Source organism: Lynx rufus, unplaced genomic scaffold, assembly GCF_022079265.1.
Source record: "Lynx rufus isolate CCGP_SWC_20201006 ecotype Redwood Valley unplaced genomic scaffold, mLynRuf1.p SCAF_10, whole genome shotgun sequence".
Classification (NCBI taxonomy): Eukaryota; Metazoa; Chordata; class Mammalia; order Carnivora; family Felidae; genus Lynx; species Lynx rufus.
Genome location: NW_025814824.1, coordinates 26,614,840 through 26,641,583, shown reverse-complemented (window position 1 = coordinate 26,641,583; position 26,744 = coordinate 26,614,840). Strand labels below are relative to the sequence as shown.

The 26,744-nt window shown below is 38.7% G+C and overlaps 1 protein-coding gene across 2 annotated transcripts in view; it reads right to left on the bottom strand.

Annotated features, from left to right (window-relative positions):
• The window catches only part of NAA35 (N-alpha-acetyltransferase 35, NatC auxiliary subunit), a 98,930-nt gene extending 82,067 nt beyond the window's left edge, over window positions 1-16,863 (bottom strand). Inside the window, exons 1-4 of one of the 2 annotated variants that reach the window (XM_047103001.1) lie at window positions 16,795-16,863; window positions 15,801-15,929; window positions 4,724-4,757; window positions 717-831 (exon numbers count right to left, since the gene is read on the bottom strand). In XM_047103001.1, the coding sequence (XP_046958957.1) occupies window positions 717-831; window positions 4,724-4,757; window positions 15,801-15,924 (273 nt within the window). In that variant the 5' untranslated portion in view covers window positions 15,925-15,929; window positions 16,795-16,863. The other variant, XM_047102998.1, reaches the window with a different exon arrangement.
• Window positions 16,864-26,744: the final 9,881 nt, after the last annotated feature.

The window sequence follows — 26,744 nt, the reverse complement described above, 5'->3', positions numbered from 1 at the left end:
CTTAGAAAAGTAAACATTTTTAAAAACCCTTCCCTTGGGGTGCCTGGGTGGCTCAGTTGGTTAAGCATCCGACTTTAGCCCAGGTCATGGTCTCACGGTTCATGCGTTCAAGCCCCACACTGGGCTCTGTGCAGACAGCTCAGAGCATGGAGCCTGCTTCGGATTATGTGTCTCCCTCTCTCTCTGCCCCTCCCCAACTTGTGCTCGCTCTCTCTCTCAAAAATAAAAATAAAAAAAATTTTAAAAAATCCTTCCTTTAAGATGATTAATTTTACTACTTGTAAATTTTATTTAAATATCCATTTATTTAGCAAATCTTTCTTCATAAAATATGCAAAATTAAACTCTGTGGCAACTGTGAATGAATTTCTAAGTCAATCCTCACAGAATGAATTTCAAATTCACAACCACAAGCATTCTGCTTAGTGTGTTAATATATAAAACTTAAAGGCTTAACCAACTACCCTGGTATTTGTATACTGAAATGCTTTAAAAAATTAGTAAACACACACACAAATTTAGTGCCAGCTTGTAATGAAGACCTTTGAACAATTTACAGACTTCAAAAAAAAAGATAACTAAAGCTTGTAACTAAGTTTTGTTTATGTACCTGAGATGCTTGTAAAAAAATTGTATTTTAATATGCCAAGTTTGATGGGCACTGTTTTAACATGTGGAATAACAAATGATAAAACAAAAAGCACAATGGTATTTACCTTGATAGCTTGTTCAAAATTGAGAACTTTTCGATTAACTTGGTTTCCAATCATGCCAGCATCCATCTTGGGATCCATCATTTCAATGGCAGACATGGCTTCAAAAAGACCAAATCTGCAAACAAAAAAATTGACCCCACAAATTGTTTTGAACGAGTAAGTTTACCCAGATTCCCTCAATGATATAATAATTATAGTACTTTAAATATATAGTGTTCTATATATTTAGTCTTCCCAATTTGCTAACACTTCTATTTCAATTACATAATCTCCCTCTGGGGCACCTGGGTGGCTCAGTCAGTTAAATGTCCAGCTCAGGTCATAATCTCAGGGTTGTGAGATTGAGCCCCACTGTCGGGCTCTACACTGGACATGGAGCCTGATTAGGATTCTCTCTCTTCCTCTACCCATTTCTGGCTTATGCATGTATGTAACTCTCTCGCAAAAAAAAAAGAAAAAAAAATTTTTAAATTAAAAAAATTAAATAATCTTATTTTAACATAAAAATTCTATGTAGTGGTCAAATTATTTGCATACACTGTGCAAGTGAAAAACAAAAATTGTTTTTTGTGTTTCCTTTAAAAAGGTTGCACATTAGAAATTTTGGAAAAAAGATCAACTGACCTATAATGGATTTCACTTTGCCTTCTTTAAATGGTTTTCTCTACTTAATATTTAGAAAGTTGTATTGGAATAATCATTACCAAATGTAATTTTTGATTTATTTTCTTTATATCTTGAATAATAGGAATAATGCAGCACATTACCATCTACAATGCCCGAAGTTCTGGCAGTAACATAATGAAAAATAATCCAGGAGTCGTGTTAACTTGTATCTGGTATTTATGGCTTATTAGCCATATAAACAGATAGTTGTGGTGCACTGTGGACTGGTTAGTGAGTATATCATTAACAGATATGCCTTAAAAAATGGGACAGGAACAAGAAAAGCTTAAAAGAAAGTCTGATAGGTGATCAAGCTACTGACTTCACATTTTGCTTAGTCTAAGCTATTAGACTACCAGGAAAATAAAGACATTACCTTGTTACAATACATCATTTCCTCTTAGAAAAGCAGCAAAACATTAAAACCAGCTTTAAGGAGACAAACTCTTCCCTTCAATCCCTCAAATCTCTCAATGCTTCAAGATAATCTGACAAGATGAGTATGTTATTATTGAAAACAACTCTAAACTATGCTAATCAAAACCCAAATAGTATTTTTCAAAGAGCTTGCCAAGCCAAAACAGAAAATATGCAAAAATGGAAGAGAATTCTTTCAACAAAAACAGTATTCACCAAATATCAAAGATACTATAAGACATAATAATTACAAACATTCTAGAACACACAGATCAATAGAAAACAGTCTAAACCCGCATTTCTGTAGGAATTCTATATGATAAAGACAGAACTTCAAAGTAATGAAAAATAGTGGATTAATCAATAAATACTGCTGAAACAAGTGGCTAACCATCTGGAAAATGTGAAATCTTTGATTCACACAATTTTAAAAAGTAAACCCAGGCAGATTTAAGTTCTATACCTAAAACAAGCAAACAAACAAAAGATTTCAATAATTTTTGAATTTCTGAACAAAAAAAAGAGTTTCAATAATTTCAAAAAACTATAAAAGGAGAAGCTGAGGTATGCAATTGTGTAAATATTTTAAATTTATATGCAATGAAAATAAACCATAGTTAAAACACCATAATTATCTAGAAAGGGTATTTTTAATATAGGTAATTTTTAAAAAGTTGTTATCCAGAATACAACTGACTCATACAACAAATAAGGCAACTAGTCCAAAGAAAAAGAGGCAAAGGACAGGGGCGCCTGGCTGGCTCAGTCAGTGGAGCATCCAACTTCGGCTCAGGTCATGATCACACAGCTTGTGAGTTCAAGCCTTGCGTCGGGCTCTGTGCTGAGAGCTCAGAGCCTGGAGTCTGCTTCGGATTCTGATTCTAACCCTAACCCCAACCCTAACCCTCTCTCTCTACTCCTAACCCACTCACATTCTGTCTCTCTCTCAAAAATAAACAGACACTTAAAAAAAAAAAAATTAAAAAAAAAAGAGGCAAAGGACATGAATGGACAATTCACAAAAGAAAAAAGTGTATATTTATAATAAAAGTGAAAAGCTGCTCAAATTCAAATGTAATCAGGAATGCAAAACAAACCAATGAGGAATTGCTTTGGCCACTCAGAAAGCTTAAAAAATATACCTAGTTTACTCTCATATACTGTTGGTGGGAGACTGATACAGACTTTTTTTTAGTAAAGTTTGGCTGAACCTATTAAAATCCAGTCATTTGATTTCTAGGCTTCCATCCTAAAATATATTTGCACATGCATACAAAGAGGTTTGTATAAATTAAATGTCTTTAATTTTCCCATGTTACTAATCCCATGTTCCCATGTTGCAATCTAAATGTCCATCAATAGGGATACTGCAGAATAAATTATGGTATAGTCACTGTAAAATACAAAGCAACAGTTAAAATGAACGAGGTATAGCTTATATACTAACATGGAAAGATCTCCGAGATACACTGAATGGGAAAAGAATTTTCAAAATAATACATACTATAGACAGGAATTTATAATCAACTATTTTTACAGATTTTATTCATATATATATTTTATAGGTCCAAAAGGACATGCAACAATCTCATAATAGTGATGATATCTTAGCAAAGAGTAAGCGTGGGGGACGTGGGGGCAGTACAATGGGAAATTTTTGCTTCATCTCTAATGTTTGAATTCGTTTAAAACAAAGTATCCATTACTTACAAGAGAACAAAAACAAGTTTTTAATGGCACAATTAAAACCCTAGACCAGTAAAGTACTTGCCTAATTAGTAAACGCTCTACAGAAATTATAGCAGCATTAAATTAGGATTTCTCCATTCATTCAACAAATGCTGAGCACCTAATATATGCTAGACGCGGTTCTAGGTTCAAGTGAACAAAACAAATTTGCCTGCCGAGATTCCAGAGAATGGAAACAAACAGTAAAGATAAAAAGTTACATATATGTTAGAAGATTGTATAGTAGGGAGAAAATACAAGACAGCTAAGGGAGAGATAAATTACAAGAATATAACTTTAATAGGTGTTCAGGGGAGGCTGCTGACAATCATGTTTCCTGGGCTGAGCCTAAAACCTTGGGGAAATGAAGACCACTTGGTCCCTCTTCAGCTGTCTTCTCTCAAATCTTGTTCGACAGTGAGGAGTCACACTCTTTCCTGCATTTGTTTGTGGTATGGTTTCGTTTATCTTTCCTAGAACCGCCTGCAGCACCAAAAGGATGACCCAGAGTGGTTCTTAGTGTGGTCGATCCCTGGATCAGCACATCAACCTCACCTGGGAACGTGTTGGAACTTCAACTTCTGCGGGGTCCCACACCAGCCCTAAAGAAGGAACTCTGGGGGGTTGGGCCCAGCAATGTGTGTTTTAAAAACCCCTTGATGTCTCTGATTCACATTAGTTTGAGAAAAATTTAATTTCAGGATCTACTCCTGCTCCTCAAATGTCCCATCTTGGCCATTAACTGATTTAACATTTCACATTCCTAATTTTGAAATTGAGCCTGGCCATAGTAGTACGGGAATTGAGGTTATCTGCGGGAGTACAAATAAAATCAAGCATCTCCCTTTTTTCGCCTTTCCCAGGATTCTCTCATCCAGCCATTAAATCATTCATCATTGGTCATCAACCAGCCTATCACAGATAACACAAAATCTGTATCTTTTCCTCAAGAAATTCCATATCCTATACATCTAACTCTTAAAAAAAGGACCATAAATCATAGTTTTACCAGGTACAACCATTTCATATCATAACTAAGGTCAGCTGCCCCAAAACAGCTCACCAAGATTAAAAATAGATTTCTAATTCATTTTATTTTTACAGCTTTGAAATGTAGTATTACCCAGGCCTCAAGGAATACTACTGCACACACAAAAAACCCAGAAATATTAAACTACGCTATTTCAAATACTTACAGCTTATCATGAAGCAGTTCTCCCAACTTTAATTCTAAAAGAAACAAACAGAAAAATCCTTTGAATAACACCATCTTTATATTTAAATTTTAATTCTAAGAAAAAAAAGAAACAAAAGTTTTGTTTGAAAATGGGCTTTCATTACTTTAAACTTCATTTTCTAAGAAATTATTTCTACTCCATTACTAACATAATGCCTTCTACACGATGAATATTTAATCCCTATAAATTGAACTTTTAATAATTAGCAAGCAACCCACCACAGGCCACAAAAATCCAATCAGAATTACCAACCTCATTTTAAAATATCACTAGTAAATTTCCCCCAACTATGCTTTTTCACAGAACTGACTGCTGTTTTTTAACTTTCTTAAACCACTTTTTTTTTTTTTTAACGTTTATTTATTTTTGAGACAGAGAGAGACAGAGCATGAACGGGGGAGGGTCAGAGAGAGGGACACACAGAATCTGAAACAGGCTCCAGGCTCTGAGCTGTCAGCACACAGCCCGACGCGGGGCTCGAACCCACGGACCGTGAGATCATGACCTGAGCCAAAGCCGGCTGCTTAACCGACTGAGCCACCCAGGTGCCCCTACCACTTTTAAGTTGTTTCTTAAATCGCTTGGGGTCATAATCTAACCTTTTTTTTTTGTCCCAGGAACAGTGTCAAAGCTACTTTTTAAAGTTACATTTTATTTAGGGGCACTTCAGTCGGTTGAGCGTCTGACTTCAGCTCACGTCATGATCTGACGTTCGTTAATTAAGCCTCACATCGGGCTCATGCTGTCAGCCTGTCAGTGCAGAGCCTGCTTCAGATCCTCTGTCCCTCTCTCTTTGTCCCTTCCCTGCTTGTGCTCTCCCAAAAATAAATATAAATATAAAGAAAAAAGAAAAAAAGGAAATCCCATTTTATTTAAATGTAGAAAACATCTGAGTAAACAGCTAATCAAAACAGTATTCATCCTCTATAAAGCAGTTCTCAACTTTGGCTTCATGTTGGTATCAACTCTGGAGCCTGTGAAAATCCCAACATCCAAGCAGCACCCTAAACCAATTAAATTCTAGGGGTGGCCCCTCTGCAATGGTTTCAAACCACTACAGGTAAAATCCCAATGTGCAGGGAAGGGGAGAACTACTACTGTAACATTTTAAGTAACTTAAATATTGATGGTCAAATCCGGTAAAAGATGCAAAGCCCCAGTTTTCTGAACTGTACCCCTCCTACTGATCTTAAGTTAAAGAACATTCATTTTTAACAATTCCAGGTAACAAAACAGATAAATCAATGAGAAGCATATCAAAAACTACAATATAGTATGACAGAACATAACAGCAGTTCTCACAGATGGTCTGGGAACGCAGGTGTCTGTAACATTAAAATTACTTTCACAGTAATATTAAAACATTTTCTTTTTCATTGTATTGACATCTGCACTGATAATACAAGAGCAACAGCATAAAGGGAAAAATAAAAAAGCAACGAGGGCTACACTGCTTTAGCTTCACCACAAATTAAGACAGTGGCCCCCAAGCTAAATAGTGTATGTTTTTACCTCCAAGCACTTGCAGTTAAAAAGACAACATTTTTAAATGTCACTTAAGTCCTTGATGAAGCAGTAAAATCACTAATCTCAAGGCTGGGACCAGGGTGCAGCAAGTGAAGCATTTCCTGTGAGAAATTTAAGCATGAACTCACTTTCAGGTAGTGAGTTGTTTTTGTTTTTAAGTTTACTTATTTTGAGACGGAGAGAGGGAGAGCGTGAACAGGAGACAGGCAGGGAGAGAGAGAATCCCAAGCAAGCTCCACATTGTCAACACAGAGCCGGATATGGGGCTCAAACTCACAAACCATGAGATGAAATCAAGAGATGGACTGACTGAACCACCCAGGTGCCCCTCAGATAGTGAATTCTTAAGTTTTCCACCCTAGGTGCCTCACTTCATTCTAGTGCTGGTCCTGATTTACCTGATTAAGTCTCAATCTTTGAGTACACCTTTTAAATATTCTATTTGACAAAATAGGAAATATAAACAAACACGTCTGCTGCATATCAAAGTAAGCTGTTATTGTAAGGAAAAGCACTTGCACAATTACAATGGAACACCATTTTTACTTGAAAGAACAAATGACAAACTATACTTAGACTTAAGAATATGCCATTTTCTTGGAAAGGAGTTTGTTGCTTTAAGAAAAACTGAAATTTTGTGTTGCCAATGATAAAATTCGAGCTTGTAAGCAAAACTTAGAATTTGGAGAAACATATCTACCACTGTGAACCTGATAGCTTCCCAATATTAAAAAAGACTTTTCTGATAATAGTGGTAATATTAACAAATGTGCTTTTCAGTATTATATATCAGCATTTAGAAGATATGCTTAAGTCAATGAACCAATATTTTCCAAATGGAGACACACCTTCCAAAATTAAGCATTCCAAGTTCAAGGCACACCAATGGATTTTAATGTAACAGAGAGCATGGAAAGTCTTCAGATATTCAGATTCCATATCACAACTCATCTTTAAGAAACTACCACCTGTCAAGTTTTGTTGTACTGTAATATCAAAGAAGTATATCCACAATTATCTGAAAAGGTTCCTGTTTTTCAACTATATATCTGGTGAGGCCAGATTTACCTCATATACTTCCAACAAATACAGATAGATTAGCAATTCAGATGCCTTCTATTACGCTGACATTAAAGAGATTTTCAAAAATATAAAACAACTCTAGTCTTGGAAGTTATTCTCTTTTGAAAAATAATTTATTTTTCATCAAAAGACATATTAACATGGAATGGGTTTATAATTGTTTTTAAATCGATTGGGAGGTATTTTTAAAATTTGTTTTAAGTTTTAATGAACATCTATATCCATATCCATATGGAAACACACAATTTTTGAGTGTAAAGGTATAATTTTTAAAAGCATAATGGGGTCCCAAAATCAAAAAATTTGAGAACTGCTGTAATAATTTATCAAATACTTATGGTAGATTTAGGGTACCAAATAGCTTCACCAAACTTAAAAAGAAAAACACTCCACAGACCTTGAACGAAGTCACTCTGTGCCTTGGTTTCCTTATCTGTAAAATGAACTGCTGAACTAGCTGACTCTCAGTATGGTCCCTTAGAACACCAGGAATCAGATCACAGTAAACTATAGGCAGGAAGCTTGAAAATTTGCTCAACTAAGCAGAGTGCAAGCACTTTTACTGCATGATCAACACCTGGACACGGAATCATGCTCTTCTACAGCACTACAGACCTGAGTAGTCTGGGTCTTATCCAACTCTGCAGCAGTTCTGAAAAGACTTAGCGAGAAGGATAATGTTTTACATTTATCATTAGCAGTCAGAGCAATGACATCATAACATATCATGTAGTCTCTGGACTACTAATAAGAGAATGAGAGTCAAAAAGGCAAGTTAACATCTTAGTACTACTACAGAAATTGTTTTGATCTTGCATGCTGTGGGAAATGTTCTTGATGATCCTAGGGATTACAGACGCACCAAACCACTGAACTAAGTTAACACAATGATTAAAAAGTAGTTACTTCTACTTTTAAGTTAAAGCCTTAAATAGGTACAGTAGTACATAGCTTAAACCACTCCAAGCAAAGGAAAAAATTAGATATGAGGAAAAATTGATGATTCAAATTTTTTGACTACCTTGACAATCGTCTTTTTCTTTTATCCTCACTCTCATATAAAGTATGAATGGATCTGCTGTGAGAGAAAATTTAACTCAACTTTGTGGGTCACAGAATTTCCTAACATTTTACTGAGGACATCATTCATTTTGCCTTGGAAATGAACAATGAATCATAACTTGTGGTGGAATTTGGGTATGCAGCAGTTGAATCATATGCTCATTTGGATGAAACGTTATCTTGCAAAAGAAAAACATGCACCTATGTGACAACGCAAATACATATACGTTATCATCTTGTAAATGAGATCATGTGTAAACAGACGTTATAGATCTTTGATTAAATTTCTACCCATAACGTTGTAAATGATGGTTAAGTTCCCAGCTAGGATCCTTATGAATACCCTACTGAATCTATGATATAACCGAAATCCAATACCACTGTAATAGTAATATTTAAACAAAATGACGGAGGTTTACCACTGGGTAAGGGTGGCCAATTGAACACAGGCAACTACCTTTAATTCCCTCCAGAAATTTCATTAGAACAACCAAAGGAAGTATGTATGTGTGTGTTTGTGTTTTAAGAAAGGTATACACTCCAAAGAAGAGAAACAGGTACAGAAATAGTGTAATAGTACAACTTGGAAACAAAAAGACAAGTAGTTTCTTAGCAAACTCAAGAAAACCGAATCCTAAAAAGCAGGAGTGAAGAAAGCCCAAAACATGACTTACCATTTGCCTCTAAAAGTACAGATAAAGGGAGGCTAAAACATGGAACTGAGCAGACAGCGCAGAGCCCTGTCCTAATGTACAGAGCAGGACAACTGCCCTCCCTTCCCCACATGTAACACTGAAGACTTTCTGTGAAGAGAGGGAAAACGTCCCCAGGGACGTAAGGTTACCTGAAGGCCAGGGTAGAACACTGGAAAGAGGGGGCATTAAGTGAGTATGTGAAAACCCCAGATCTCTTCCCTCACTTATCTGTTAAATCACAGGCAGTCAAGTCAGAGCACCAGCACCAGTCAAGTCCACATCAGTAAGTCCCACTCAAAAATTCAGAGGTTCCCACTGGCTTTTGGTCTCCCACCCTCAGACAACAAAGAAATCTTAGGTATCTGAAGTAATCCTCAAATATGAAAGATATAAAGGAAACAAACTTGAAAAACAAAAAGGCAAGTTGGCAGAAAGACACTATGTAGAGGAAAATTCAAAAGAACTATTATCCTTAGAGAGATAAAACGGTGCAACCCTGAAACAAAACCAGGACATTTTACTTAAAAAAAGGGGAGGGGGGAATTGTTCTGAGAAAAGAAGTCTTAAAAACATTACAGTGGAAAAGAAAAAATCAGTAGGTTCGGAAGATGCGAGTCTTAGTCCATTCAGGCTATTGCAACAAAAAATACCATAAACTGGACAGCTATAAACAACAAACATTGATTTCTCACAGTTCTAGAGGCTGGGAAGTCCAAGATTAAGGCACCAGCAAATATCTGGTGAGGGTCTACTTGCTAGATAGCCATCTTTCTATGGTAACCTCAAATATCAGAGGGGACTACACCCATTCATGTGGGCTCCACTCTCACGATCTAAGCACCTCCCAAAGAAAGGTTCAGTATCCAAAAAACAGTATCCTTTTGTAAGGAGAATACAAAATAAGAAGAAGAAGAAGAAGAAGAAGAAGAAGAAGAAGAAGAAGAAGAAGAAGAAGAAGAAAGAAAGAAAGAAAGAGAGAGAGAAAGAAGGAATAGAGTAATTAAAGAAAGTTTCTTAGAACTGAAGGATCAGACAAGGTAAGAAGACCCCAGAGTCATCAACCAGGCAAGCCACTATGAGAGGTCTGTATAAGAGGTCAAACAGAAGACTCTAAAAGGTTACATAGGAAAGCTCAGTTATCAGAATGTCATCAAACTACTTAATAGCAAAATCAGAGCAAAAACATCAATGGGTCATGCCCTCAAAATTCTTAAAGGTATCCAGACACACTATGTTATCAATAAAGTGGGAGGATACAATAAAAATATTTTCAGACACCCAGAGCCTCAAAAAATTGTATCTCCCATGCATTTTACTCAAAAGGAGAAAAAAGATGTCTAATCTAGGGGTGCCTGGGTGGCTCAGTCGGTTGAGCGTCCAACTTCAGCTCAGGTCATGATCTCACGGTCTGTGGGTTCGAGCCTCACGTAGGGCTCTGTGCTGACAGCTCAGAGCCTGGAGCCTGCTTCTGATCCTGTGTCTCCCTCTCTCTCTGCCCCTCCCTCACTCTCACTTTGTCTTACTCTGTCTCTCAAAAATAAATGTAAAAAAAAATTAAAAAAAAAAAAAGATGTCTAATCTGTATTAAAGTAAGAAACCCCAGGCTGATGATCTCAGGATCACACTATGTACAAAGCTTCAGACTGGAGCAGTAAGAGGCTCGAGGAGAAATTTCTTCAAAGAGATGAAAAACAATACGATGTCTGAGGTATCTGAATGTCTTAAGGAGCTTAAGACAAATGAACAATCTAAGGTAGAACTAATGATAACTACAAAGATTCTGAATAAGAGTTTTTTGTATATAACAAAACTGTGCGGGAAGGAAAAATAACAGCTTTACTCTTGGACTCCACAATAGGTAATATTTGCTTATCCATAGTGTAGCTGTAACTATATGGGTAGAGGTACATACGTGATTTCAAATTGGGAGTGCGAGGAATCAAGAAATAATAATAGAAGCATGCTATCTATAATTATGAATACTGGAATAACCACCTCAAAGAGGGAAAGTGGTGAGTTCTGAGGACACCTCTTCTGTTAACCAAACCTCCCAACATAAAGGAGGATATACAATACCCACCTGATTAAGAAGAAAATCTGATAGATGCATTCAACAATGCAGAAGAGCCCTCAAAATGTATCAACGGTCCCACTCTCTTCCCACTGCTTGCTCTATGTTAATGCTAGTTGTTAGAGGTGTTAAGACATCCAGTATCCGTATGTTCCTTTCCTGAAGAATCCAGGGTCAGAAAGGGTAAATGATAGTTGAACATTCTTGAAAGTTATCTAAAGAGAGTGAACTATGCAGTACTATTGACATTTTGTGCAGAATAATTACTTCTTTGTGGGGGCTACCCTGTGCAGCATCTTTGCTGTGCACCCGCTAGACACTAGTAACAGTCCACCCCCCCACTGTGACAACCAAAAACATTGCAAGACACTGGCAAGTGTTCCTTGAGGGGCAAAATCATCCCTGGTGGAGAACTGCTGATCTCAAGTGACCCACAATTACCAGTGCTGCCCAGTCCCCATGCCTTACGACTGAAAACACTCTTGATAGGATGGAACAAGGAAAACATAATTTTCATTTCCAAAATCAAAATCACTTAAAGAAAAAAAAGTATTTTACAGGGTGCCCAGATCTTTCACCAAGACAATTTCCATCCATCTTTTTTTTTTTTTTTTATCTTTGAATAAAGTGCTAACAAACAGCAAATTCCTAGAACAATGATTCTCAAATTGGGGTTTATGAATTCAGCAAGGGAGGAGTCTATACTTTTTCTACGATAATTGTTAAATGCTATATAATCAGTTCGATAATTTTTTTTAAAAAGATTACAGAAGCATACTGCAAACCAACTGGATAATAAGGTTTATAATCAAGTATTGCTACAATTTCAGTGCTCAATCTTATGTTCATAATGAAGCTAGTTTCAGGCAATCACCCAAAATGATACCATTTAATGTAATGCAGGGGTTCTAAAACTTCTGAAGTAGGAGATCCAGATACTCTGATTTGAAGAAACACGGCCTTAATATATTCATTCATTCTTAAAACAAATATATATTAGGCACCTACAAGTGTTCTAAATGAGAGAAGACAATATAGAAAGGAAGAGAAAGAAGCTTAAGAATCCTAGGTTTTGAAACAGGGAAGAGAAATCAATAAAAGGAGTCTTCTGAAGAAAAGTAATGGGCAAGAGTTGAAGAAAGTGGACGGGAAAAGAGGCCTTAAACAACAGGGCCTCTGAGGAAGACAGACTAATGACGAATGAGTGAAGCCATCAAAGACATAAGAAGATGGGATGACAGGAAGGGCCCATGTCTTTCTAGACTAAAGCTCAAAAAGATGAAGTAATGATAATGAACCTTAGATTACCTCTGGGTTCTAGACACCTGAAGGTATCATCATCCTAGGAGAGGCTGTTGGCTATCCACAGAGTGTGTGGAAGAAGGGAATCTGGTAGGTAGAAGGAGCAACGTACGTTTTATGATCTTCTGTGTTTAAGTGAAATTTCTAAATTGAGGGTTTGTTTATATTCAGAAAGCACCTAACTTTAGACAACCAAATGAAATACGAAGATCAAAAGCTTTTTATAGGAAGCAGAGATGGTTTGAATTCGGCAAAGTTTCCTGGAGAAGCAAAGCTCAGAGGTGTTATTTAGATGAATATATTATATATCAGGCAAAGTAACAATAATGGCACCATATATTCAAAATAATTTCAGGGGAAAAAAAGCCAAGGGCCTCAATGTCAGATACAGGAAATGTCAAGGGAATGTGTGCCCTCTGCCTAACAGGAGATAAAGGAAGTGATGAAAGTTACAATTTGATCCAGAGGAGTTTGACGAGCCACTAAAAGAACAAGTAGAAATGTGCATGAAGAACACTGTGATCACTATGCAGATTGTTTTCTCAGTACCAAAATAAATAAATAAATCACCATAGTTTAGCCAAATGCCATCACAGTGTTACTGAAGAGACCACTACAACAGTTAAAAGGTATTAAGAATATTTGTTTTAAATTTGGTCTTCTGAAAGTTGCTAGAACAGAAGTCTAAACTAAATTGACACCATGGGGGTGCCTGGCTGGCTCAGTCAGATGAGTGTCCCGCTTTTGATCCTGGGGTTGTAGGATCGAGCCCCCTCAGGCTGTGCACTAAGTGTGGAGTCTACTTGAGATTCTCTCCCTCTCTCTCCCTCTACCCTGCTTCTCTCCCCCAACACACTCTATTAAAAAATAAACTGAGGGGCGCCTGGGTGGCTCAGTTGGTTGAGCATCCAACTTCAACTCAGGTCATAATCTCAAAACTCATGGGTTTGAGCCCCACGTCGGGCTCTGTGCTGACAGCTTGGAGCCTTGAGCCTGCTTCTGATTCTCTCTCCCCTCTCTCTGCCCCTCCCCCACATGCACATGCTCATGTGAGCTTTCTCTCAAAAATAAATAAACATTAAATAAATACAAAAATAAATTGACATCATGAATCTGATTATTTCAGGAAGAGAAAACAAATTATTAATACCACAGGCTCAAGAACTGCCAACAGCCTTTAAGTCCTAAATCTACATTAACTTTTTAGTTTCAAGAATGCCTCACACCTGTGCCTCCTGAGACAAAGCAAGAGCTAATTATGGAAGATTTAACAGAATGGTTTGAGGTTGGCAACAAAATGACATGCTACCCCCTCTCAATCCCCACTGAAACAGGTATTAAACCATACTGCCTATTCAAGGTTTCTTCCATGAAGCAGCGAAATTATTTACTCTTCCTCAAACATCAAACTCTCACTAAACGCTGGCTGTAATGGTTCATCTGTCTAGAATAATTCCCTCCCATCCACTTATAGAAACTCGACCACTCCTTTAAAGCCCAACTCATGCCTTATGAACTTCATAAAACCTTTCCCATTTAGGTTCAGAATGACAGCCCTCTAATATAGATCATTTAAAAAATTAGTGCAGGGGCACCTGGATGGCTCAGTCAGTTGGGCATCCGACTTCAGCTCGGGTCATGATCTCATGGTTTGTGAGTTCAAGCCCTGCCTCGGGCTCTGTGCTGACGGCTCGGAGCCTGGAGGCTGCTTTGGATTCTGTGTCTCCTCTCTCCCCCTCCCCCACTTGTGCTCTGCCTCTCTCAAAAATACATAAATGTAAATAAATAAATAATCAGTGCAAAATGACGGGTATGATCCACTTAATAGTTTAATCTCTAGGTACAACAATTACACTGTAACTTAGACTTCTTTCTCTCTCCTTTGGATACACAGATATGAGCAGTCCCCCAATTAGTCCCAGCGTAATGTTCTTTCCACTATCTCACTTACGCATACTTTAACTGGACACGTATCTCGAAACAGTGGATGGGCAGGCACATGATTTATCATTTTGCTTATATTCAGCTGGCTCTCTTTCCACCTTCAGCTGCTCCAAGTCCCTACTCTTCCTCTCAAGAGCACTAAACACTCCTCCTCACCAGCATGAGAAACTTAACTCATTCAGTAACGAAACAGAAGCCGTCCAGGTGTGCATCCCTCCACCATGCCTCACCATCCACTTAGAAATATGTTTCTTCACCAATCCTAACCTCAGTTCCTCCTGTCTCAGTATGTCCTTATTCTATACCCAAAAGTTAATTTCCCTACCATGTTCTTGATCTCATCCTCTTCAAATTCAAGCTCTCACTCTACCATTTGTTTCTTTCACTTTTCAGTCTCTCCCTAAGGCTCCTTCCTCTCAGACAACAAGTATGCTCATTTCTCTCGTCATTTATACCTACGCATTTATTAAACTATTACAATGTACCAGGAAATGTTCTGTGTGCTAGGGCTACATCAAGATCTCTGCACTCACAGAACTTACATTCCAGTGGGGAAGGTTGACAATAAACAAGAAATAAGGGAAAATGACGGTTTCTGACAATAGGTTAAGCATTACGATAAAAATAAAATAAGTAATTCAACTGAGATGGAGTTGTACAGAAGAGAATGGGGCTAACTCTGCTTAGACTGGTTGTTTTGAGAAATCCTCACTGGAGAGGTAACATTTAAGGAGCTGGCTACGTGAAGACCTGGAAGCAAAGGAGTTTAAAACATAGAAAAGGAAATATACAGACGTCCAAAGGGAAACTGCCTTGCTGTACTTAATGACATAAAAAGGACCTTGTGACTAACATAATGAGGCTAGTGGGGCAGTGGTACAAAAACGAAGTCAGTGGTAGGCAGGCACCAGACCGTACAGGCCATGGGGACAGAATACGGATTTTATTCTACACAGAACAGGAAGCCACTGAAGGCTCTTAAACAGGGAATGATGTGATTCGATCATTTACAAACCTCAAACATACAATACTAACATCTTTAGTTCCATACAACTCATGTTTCCACAGTTTGAAATTACTGCCATGTACTCTCCACTCTGTTACTTAAAGCTAGACAAACTGAAGAAATTGCTTCAACATCTGTATTTCATGCGATATCAAATACCGACTGGCTTGGAATGAAAGTTAAAATCAGAAGGTAGAGAATGAATACGTGTGGTTAACAAACTTGATAAAGCACACTTACCTGTTGATTTCCTTACATTTAATGAGTTAGTCCACAAATCACAATCAAGACTGTATTTTATCTTTTCCCAGATTTTGAGCTTCTAATACAAAAATTCAAACTCACCTCGACAAGCTTCTTCAAAATCTTGGGTTATGTCCACCCAGCTTGTATTGCTTTTTTCCATCTTTTCTGGTATACTGAGCTCCCATCCTGAATCATCATCTTCTACAGAAGCTTTCATGACCATAATGCCTATAAAATTAACACTGGTGTAAAAGAGATTGTGGCTTTCAAGGCAAGGGTATTTTTGCAATCCTTGTGTGTTTGCTGAAGTACTCGATGGAAGTCTTACTAAATTGCCAGACCTCATCCGAGTTTGAAGATGGTACTGGAAAAAAAATACCTTAATGCAACTAAATCTTACACGGACACTATCGCTGTTCATTTACTAATAGTCCAGCACCTACCAGGGCTCTAAGAGTTTGCCTTCCCACTATCTAAGAAGAAAAATCACAAGCCGCCCCAGCACTGGCCCCAACAGAACCAACTCCAGAGCTTTCAACTTTCCACACTGGCCACAAATGGCCAAGACACTCTTCACAGTCCCCTCCTGCAGCCCGGGAGCCCATGAGGCAACTACTCAAGTCAGGGTGGTCCCTCACCTGGCCGGAACTCTCTGGGCCGACCTGGACCCCCGCATAGCCTCGCACGGTGGGCACGGAGTGCGGGAGCGCCTCGCGGGGTCCAACCCACCCGGCCCAGGGTGGCGGCGCACCTGAGGCGGGGACCCGCCCCACGTCCGCCCTCCCCGGGTCAGCTCAGCCCGGCCCGGCCCCGGCCCCAGCCCCACAGGGCACGGAAGCAAGGGCAGAGCTGTCGACGCGCGGGAGGGCGGGCACGCCCGGTGCCGGGTCGTCGCCCCGGCAACACCCGGCAAGGCCCGGGCCTCGGCGGGCAGCGGACTCGGGGGAGCCTCCAGCTCCTACCTGAAGCGCGGCGGGAGGGCCGGGGCCCCAGGGTGACCTGGCGTCCCAGGGTCTGCCACACGCACGGGGGGCTGCGACTCTAGGACACTGGAGGGAGGGAGTTTCAATGGCTCTGCGCTGGCGGTCCCTACCTACTTCTCCCGTGGCCGCCCGCGCCGCCACGCACCGTCCAAACCGCGGAAATAACGACGCCGCCTCTGCCGCCGCCGCCCCCTCCCCTCAGCCCTGCCCGACCGGCCGCGTGCGCGCATGCGTACGCCGGGTGCGCGCGACCCCGCCCCCTCTCCCTCACTCCTGGGGACTTCGCATACCCCGGCCACACCCCCTCCCTCACCACCGCCGCCGACGGCAGCCGACTTCTCTTCTCGCGGGATTAGAGCCAATCGCGAGACCGGAAGCTACCTTCCTTCTGCCTCAAGCCGAGTCCCGGGCAGTGGGCGGGTCCCGATGAGGGGTGGAGCCAGAGGGGGTGGTCTCAGAGCTGGCCCAGACGGACTCTGTGGGATATTTTTAGAAAGGTACTGGCAAGCCGGGGGGGGGGGGGGGGGGGGGGGGGGGGGGGGGGGGGGGGGGGGGAAAGCAAGGACAATATTTGTAGACCTTAGCAGTTGTGGCCACGCAGGAAGATCCTGGCTGTGAATTTCATCGAGCTAGTGCTGCCTGACACAGGATTTATGTTTCCTAGAGAGCCTGGAGGTTTCTTGGGGGGGGAAAGAGAAACGAAATATCTAGAGTCAAGCCATTTTCTTTGAGACTTGTAAATATTTTACGTTTTTCTTAAAGTTAACAAAATGATCAGTTTTAAAGTGGGATTATGCAAGTAGACTTCCACGAGTAAGAAGCACATCTTTACCACTAATTTAATTCCCATTAAAATGGCCAAAATTTAAAAGACGACACCAAATGTTGACAAGGATTTGGAGCAACTGGACCTCTCCTGTTGCCGACGAGAAAGCAAAATGGTACAATCACTTTTAACAGTTTGTCTTTTACCAGAAAATTGATCATACACTTACCATTTGATCTAGCAATTCCACTCCCAGGTATTTTCTTAAGAATATGAAAATATGTGTCCTCTTGTACCTTACATTTCATAGCTTCATTTTTAATAATCCAAAACTGGAAACCCATATGTTCATCTACTGGTGAATGGATAAACTTATCGCTCATCCGTACAATGTAATGAATAATAATTACCAACAAACAGGGGTGAACTACTTGACATGCAAAATCATGTATCACAAAAAAAACATTATGTTGAGCAAAGGAAATAAAAAGCATAAGCAAAAGAATATGATTCCATTTATATGAAACTTAAAAAAAATTTTTAACGTTTATTCATTTTTGAGAGACAGAGAGAGACAGAGCATGAGAGGGGAAGGGGCAGAGAGAGAGGGAGACACAGAATCTGAAGCAGTCTCCAGGCTCTGAGCTGTCAACACAAAGTCCGTCGCAGGGCTCCAACTCATGGAACTGCGAGGTCATGACCTGAGCCAAAGTCAGACACTCAACCGACTGAGCCCCCCTGGCGCCCCTATATGAAACTCTTAAAAATAAAAATGCAATTTATACTGACAAAACAGAGCATTGAGTGCCTAGATGTCAAGGAAGGATTAACTAGAATAGGGCTAGATGATTTGAGGTGATAGAAATGTTCTGTTTCTTGATTATAGTAGCCACTATACAGTAGCTGTTTTAAAAAAGTAAAAAGTACATCTTTGTGTCTCTTACAGAATAATAAGGTTTATAACGGCAGGAGCTTTGCCAGTTTTGAACAAAATTATATCCACCTCACTTAGGGTGGTGGTTGGCATGTAGTAGGTTCTCACTAAAGGCACTGAGGATGAAAATGTAGGGGAGCATTACAATAAAGAAAATCTATACTGTTTCTCCAAAACCATTTGCTGAACTTTGCAGAGGCCATAAGAAATCTAGAAAAGGATGAACTGACTGCATCTGAGTTATTCAGTATTATGTGTAGATTGTGACAAAAACTGATATAGCAAGAAAACAGAAAAACAAAAACCCCCTACCAATGTTTTGAAATAAGACTGCTTCAGAACTCAAAAACAAAACAAAACAAAACAAAACAACAACAAAAAGTCACCAGAACAAGGCAGCCAAATGAAAAAGGATTTTCTTAACTTCTTTACTAAAATTGTAATTTACCTGAAATTCAAGTTAATTTTCACAAGCTCTAATTACCTCTCCTCTTTAAAAAACATTTTCCCTGGGCACTTGGGTAGCTCAGTTGGTTGAGCAACTGACTTTGATTAATGCCATGATCTCGTGGTTCCTGAGTTCCGGCCCCACACTGGGTTCCTCCTGTAAGCCTGTCAGCATAAAGCCTGCTTCAGATCCTCTGTTCCTCTCTCTCTCTCTCTCTCTCTCTCTCTGCCCCTCCCCCATTGAGCTTTCCAAAAAATAAATATTTTTTTAAAAAAATAAATAAAAATAAAAATGATTTTCCCTGAGAGGCTTAATTTATGATGACATCCCATATGCCTCACAGTCTTAAAAAATGATGAATATTTTAGACATTAGATAAACTACATGATGAATAAATGAATGTAATTGATCAACAAATAGTCTGTCTACCTAAACATGTCTACAAATACAGAATAGATGAGCAATTTCGCCAGCTGGAAACAAATTCCTATGAAACTAAATCTTGACTCATAAAATCCTAAGTATTCCATGCTTAAACATTAATAGTGAAAGGAAATTTAGCTTGATATGATTATTTTATATTGATACAAGGAACCAGTGTAGCATCAGTTTGATAAAAGCAGAGCTACCAAAGTGACCTTTATGTCCGAGTGTATCCAGTTTTATCACTACATAAAATAAATTAAGGATGTCCTAAAGCCTGTAGGCAGTTCAGAGAAATGCTTTCAAAAAAAGGAAACAGTAAAAATACCCTACTGTTCCATGTGACAGAAAGAAACATGGCATTATTTTTTCTATTAAGTATAGGTAAAATCAGTTTAGTTAGTTCTATTGTATTTAATTCTCCTTTTTAAAAGTCTTATACTTATGTATCTCAAGAATACACAGTATAGGGACACCTGGGTGGCTCAGTCAGTTAAGTGCCCGACTTCGGCTCAGGTCATGATCTCGTGGTTGATGAGTTCGAGGCCTGCGTCAGGCCCTGTGTTGACAGCATGGAGCCTGGAGCCTGCTTTGGATTCTGTGTCTCCATCTCTCTCTGCCCCTCCCCCCACTCACACTCTGTCTCTCTCTCTCTCAAAAATAAATAAACATTAAAACATTTTTTAAAAAAGAATACATAGTTATACAATAGCCAGGATATGAAAGCAGCCCAAGTATCCATCTATAGATGAATGAATAAAGAAGATGTGATACTCACACTCACACACACACACACACACACACACACACACACACAATGGAATATTACCCAGCTATAATAATCATTTGTGACCACATAGATGGACCTAGAGGGTATTATGCTAAGGGAAATATGTCAGATGGAGAAAGACAAATACCATGTGATTTCACTCACATGTGGAATCTAAAAACAAACCAATAAACAAATAGAAAGCAGAAACAGACCCATAAACACAGAGAACAAACTCTCAATTGCTAGAGGGGAGAGGGCAAGGGAATGGCCCAAATGGGTGAAGGGCAGTGGATACAGGCTTCCAGTTTGGAATGAATAATTCATGGGGATAAAAGGTACAGCATGTAGTCAATGATACCTTTATTTTATTTTTTTTTTTTTAATTTTTTTTTCAACGTTTATTTATTTTTGGGACAGAGAGAGACAGAGCATGAACGGGGGAGGGGCAGAGAGAGAGGGAGACACAGAATCGGAAACAGGCTCCAGGCTCCGAGCCATCAGCCCAGAGCCCGACGCGGGGCTCGAACTCCCGGACCGCGAGATCGTGACCTGGCTGAAGTCGGACGCTTAACCGACTGCGCCACCCAGGCGCCCCGATACCTTTAATGGCTTTGTATGAGAACAGATGGTAGCTACATTTGTGGTGAGCATAGCATAATGTACAGACTTGTTGAATCACTATGCTGTATACCTGAAATTAATGTAATATTGTGTATCAACTATACCTCTGAATAAAGAAAAAAAGTAAAAGGATACACAGAAATCCAATAAAAAGTTATTTAAAAAGTTAAAATAAACTTCTGTATTAGAGGATAATGTATAATTATCCTCTGTAAAATGCTTGTAATGTGTCATTATAAATATATTTTCTTACACATTTTTAATTAGTTGTTTCCATCCATCCCTTATTGCCACTGTTAACTAGTCCTGTAGTTTTGTTTAAATAACAGCATTTAAGTAACAGAAAATTCAATACAGAATAGTTTCAAATAAACATCCAGTTTTCATAATTTAATATTAAGGTGATAACACATGTGTGTATATTGTATATGTCTTTTTTCCCGATATGGCTGTGTCCTGGATTGATAGCCTAAAAGTGGAGTCCCAGGGACACCTCAGTTGGAAGAGCATCTGACTCTTGATCTCGGGGTCATGAGTTTGAGTCCCACTTTGGATGTAGAGATCACTTCAAAATAAATAAATAAATAAATAAATAAATAAATAAATAATCCCCAACTTCACCGAGTGAATGTACCATAATTTATTCAACTAGCTCTCTGTTGATGGACATTTAGGTTGTTTCCAGGTTTTACCATTATAGATGGCATTACCATGAGAAGCTCTGCGCCTATGTCTCTTCGCAATTTTGCCAGTGTATCGCATAAACAGAATTTGGGGCCTAAGTATACATGCATTTGTAATTTTATATTGCCAAATACCCCTCTACCAAATTTGTTCCTTTTTTTTCTAACATTATTTTAAATTTTATTTTTTATTTTATAGGCAGAGTGAGTGCAGGAGCAGGGACGAGGAGCAGAGTGAAAGAGAGAGAATCTTAAGCAGACTCCATGCCCAGTGCAGAGCTCGATACGGAGTTCAATCCCATGACCACGAGACCATGACCTGGGCTGAAATCAAGAGTTGGACACTCAACCAACTGAGCTATCCAGGTGCCCCGAGTTTGTTCCTTTTTTAATGTCCACCAGCAACATGCAAGACCACTCATTTTCCCATGGCCTCATCAACACAGTATATGGTCAAACTTTTAGAGTTTTGCCATATGGCTACATGATAAAAATGGTATCTCAGCATAGTTTTAATATGCATTTTCTTATCACAAATGAGGTAGAAAGTCTCTTTATCTTTTTAAGTGAATTTTATATCTTTTTGTTTCTATCTCTAGCCTTTTTTTCCCTGTAGATTGATTACTGGTTATTTTCTTTTCTACTTTTAAGAAGCTCTCACTATTAACTCTGTAAGGATTTATGTTGCAGTTTTTTAAACCAGTGTGTCATATGTCTTTTTACTTTGCTTTTGGTTGTTCTTTTATACTTGCTACATGCAAGTATTTTTTAGTCAAATTTATCAACAATGATGTCATTTAGTACCATGGGTTTAATTGAGACGCCATAAGAGGATGGTGTCAAGAGAGAAGTACAGCAAAACCTTGGATTGTGAGTAACTTGTTCTGTGAGTGGTCTGCAAGATGGGCAAACATTTCTAATAAATTTTAACTTGATAAACAAGCAATGTCTTGCAATACAAGTAGTACGTGAAGCTGAACATTACATGATCACAACTGAGCCAATGGTTCTTCTCTCTCTTGCTGTGGGATTGTGGGTGATCATCAATGCAATGGCACATTTCCGAGAAATCCTCAAAAGGAGGCAAAAGCAAGTGTCATTGGATAGGTTCCTTGTTAACGTTGCACAAAAAGAAGAAAGATTCCATTGAGCCAGTAGGTAACAGTGATACTGTTAGTCACAGTGAAAATCTTCCTATATAATAACCCTCCTCTCTCTCTTGTCTCCCTCACACCAGCCACGAAGGTTTTCAAAGGTAAGTGCAGGTTAATTTATTTTTCTTTTTATTTAGTATTTTCTTTATTATTTTGTATTATATTACATTATTGTAATAATTTTTAGATGAATATTTTTGGGTTGTGGAACGAATCATTGGAGTTTCCATTATCTCTTATGGGGAAATTCGCTTTGATATACAAGTGCTTTGGATTATAAGCATGTTTCCAGAATGAATTATGCTCACAAACCAAGGTTTCACTGTAGGATCAAAATGGAGTGCTGAGGAAGCCCAACATTTGAGATCAGGTAGAGGAAGAGAACCTATGGAAGGGCTCTGAGAATAAAGACCAAAGCAAGAGAAAAATCAGGAGAGTGGTTCACTGAATCTGAGACAGATGTCAACTCTCAATTATCCCTCTTTTTTAAAGGTTTTTTTTTTTTAATTTTCATGAAGCCCAATTCATCCATTTTTTTCTTTTTTTTCAAATTTATTTATTTAAGTAATCTCTAAACCTAATGTGGGGCTCGAACTTACATCCCCCAGATCAAGAACCCATGCACTCCTCTGATTGAGCCAGCTGGGTGCCCCTCAATTATCCCTGTAATAAGACTTACATAACTTATTACAGTCTTTTCATTGTAAAAAATCTTTTCATAACTCCTTTTTATAAATGATTCTCAGCAGTTCCTTCAAACTTTATCATGTGAATTTTTTACTTAACAAAAGGATTAACTACATATGTAGACTTCTTATGAATTCCCTTAATGAGTTGACTAATCCATTAGATCTTGAAACTCTAAAACTTCTGTCAAAAGGGAAGTGAGCAGAGCAGACACCAATAAATACTGGAAAAAGACCTTTATGAATTAGATAAACTTTAGATCCTAATTGAAATACACTGAGAAGAATTTGAAACTACTGAGCAAACTTAAACAGCGACTGGATATTTGATATCCAGAAATTAATATTTTTACATGGTATAAAGACATTGTAGTAAGCTTTAAAAAAAAACACCCTTTGTTTTTTAAGAGACCCATATTGAAATATTTATAAGTGAAAAGATATGATGCCTGGTATTTCCTTCAAAATCATCCTGTGGGTTGGGGATAAACAGAGAGAGGCAATAAGATGTGTTGATAATTGTGGAAGATGGTGATGGATATAACCACTCACAGTATTATTCTCTCTACTTTTGTCTGGTTAATTTTCCCATAATAAAACTTTTCCTTAATAAAGAAATTAAGAACCACATGTTTGTCCCTAATGGCTTTAGCTCATTGAAGAATATTCTTTACTCTGCTGTGTTACTATAGTTCCGTTGTAGGAGTGCTGACAATACTGACGCCATCTTTGATGCTCCATCTTGTTCATGTTCATCTTTCTTGGGGCTTCCAGGCCCCTTGGAGATTAATATACATACCTTAGAAATGCCTGCCAAGGTCAGGATAGGTAGAGGGGAGGACTGCTTTGGCTTCCCATGACTCTGTTAGAGATAACAGTCTTTTCCCTTCCTGGTGCACAGGAGATGCCACAAGGTCTAATTAAGGGTTACCTGTCAGGTACATGTGAACACTTTGATCTCACTACACAGCCATTCTGTGTGCCCCCTCCCTCTATAAAATCTGTGGACTAAGGTCTGCCCTTTTTGGAGAATAATGAAGCAGCTGCCATGGATCAACCTCCACCCGATACTCCCGGGTAGGAAGTTACACTGAATTAAAACTCGTGTAAACTGAATGGAGTTGCCTGCTTCGTTTTCCTGTCTCAAAGTGCCTCCTCGGTTCAGGGGATACTTTACCATCTCTCTCCCACTTTCTGACACCTAGCCATTTAAATAACATAAAACACTGCAAGTAAGTTGCTGTGAAATAAAACATGTTGGTGTGGACACTGCAAACTGGGAATTTAAAAATGTCTTCCCTGGGGCGCCTGGGTGGCTCAGTCGGTTGGGCGGCCGACTTCGGCTCCGGTCATGATCTCACGGTCCGTGGGTTCGAGCCCCTCGTCGGGCTCTGTGCTAACAGCTCGGAACCCGGAGCCTGTTTCGGATTCTGTGTCTCCCTCTCTCTGACCCTCCCCCGTTCATGTTCTGTCTCTCTCTGTCTCAAAAATAAATAAACCTTAAAAAAAATTTTTTTTAAATAAAAATGTCTTCCCTTAAATGTTACACTAAACACTTACTGTTCAGTGACCTAAATTTTTTTTAATGTTTATTTAAAATGTCCTGCAGTGACCACTAGGTAGATTTCTTATTATAAAACTAAAAAGTTTGGAACACCTGGGTAGCTTAGTAGGTTGAGCGTCCGACTTTGGCTTAGATAATGACCTCACGGTTCATGGGTTCAAACCCCACATCAGGCTCTGTGCTAACAGCTCGGAGCTTGGGGCCTGCTACAGATTCTGTGTCTCCTTTTCCCTCTGCCCCTCCCTCACTCATGTTCTCTCTCTCTCTCAAAAATAAACATTAAAAAAATTTTTTTTAATAGATATTTTAAAAAAACAATTTTTTTTAACGTTTATTTATTTTTGAGAGAGACAGAACATGAACGGGGGAGGGTCACAGAGAGGGAGACACAGAATCGGAAACAGGCTCCAGGCTCCGAGCTGTCAGCACAGAGCCTGACGCGGGGCTCAAACTCACGGACTGCGAGATGGTGACCTGAGCCGAAGTCGGCCGCTCAACTGACTGAGGCACCCAGGCGCCCCCCCAAAAAAATTTTTTAAATAAAACTAAAAAGCTATTCATGCATGTAAGCTGAAACATAAAAATCACCCATAATCCCAGGCAAGAGAAAACCTTTGTTCATACTATTTATTCATTTTGTCCATGCATATATAGGTTTCTATTTTGTCTATTAAAAGTGAGTTCTCACTGTACATATTGTTTTGTATTCTATTTTTTTAACTTCAAGATTGATTCTGAATATCATTATTGTAGGACACTCAGACACACAAGTATTTTCCCACTCAGGAATCCTTTAAATCCCACTTATAGATGTGGTCATTTCTCCTCTGTGATACTGATCTTGTCAATTTTTTTCCTTATTGTGCTTGTAAGAAGTTTAACTCATACAATTTACCCCTTTTTTTTCAAAAACCAGTTTTTTAATTTTGTCTTTTTTGTATTTTTTCTAATTTATTCCTATCTTATTCTTATTAATGTACTGAAATTTCATAATGACTTACTAAGGCATAACTCTTATTTTCATATATTTTTCTGGGCATTAAATGAACCCTTTGAATGTAAAAATACACATCTTTCAGGCCTAGAGAGTTACCTTAGTGTTTTATTATGTGCTTCCCTTTTCCCTCTGTCCTCAACTTCTAGAAATATTCTTCAGATATCAGATTTCTTGAACTGGTCAATTTTTTCACCAAAAAAATTCTGTTTTGAGGCGCCTGGGTGGCTCAGTCCGTTAAGCATCCAACTCTTGATTTCAGTGGATTATAAAATTACATAATGTAAATTTCCCCTACTTTTCTGATATTTTGGTTATTCAGTACCACTTGTCTATATTGTCTAGAAGGCTATTTCATACTGAAAGTAAAGTTCTAGTACTTTGTCACACTCAGATTCATGGCTGCTTACTCCATTTTTAAACATCTTTGAGGAAAAGGATCTTTATTTTATATTCCCGTCTCTTCAAAATTCCATTTCAGTGACTTGAGTTTATAAAACTATTAAGGCACTCATGCTTCAGATTCTGTACTTTACAAGTACGCAGTGTAGTTGAAAACAATAATTTCAGTTGCCTAAAGAACAGCTTTCAGGTGCTTGAAGGTTTATAGGAAACCTCTTATGATTATCAGCCCTGAGATAAAATGTAAAACCACTTTTATTCTAACTAAATTGAACCAAAATATAGACACTTACATGAGACATGATCTTGTAAATTTCTCTTTATCTTCAAACATGATTTTTATTTTTTTATTTAAGAAAAAAAATTTTTTAATGTTTTATTTTGAAAGACAGAGCGAGCTAGTGAGCGCAAGTCGGGTAGGGGCAGAGAGAGAGGGAGAGAGACAATCCCAAGCAGGCTTCATTCTCAGCACAGAGCCCGACACAGGGCTCCATCCCATGACTGAGATCATGACCTGAGCTGCTGTTAAGAGACATTTAACAGACTAAGCCACCCAGGCGCCCTTGAACAGGACTTAAAAAGCTACAAATGATCATGTTTATCTTTCAGAAAA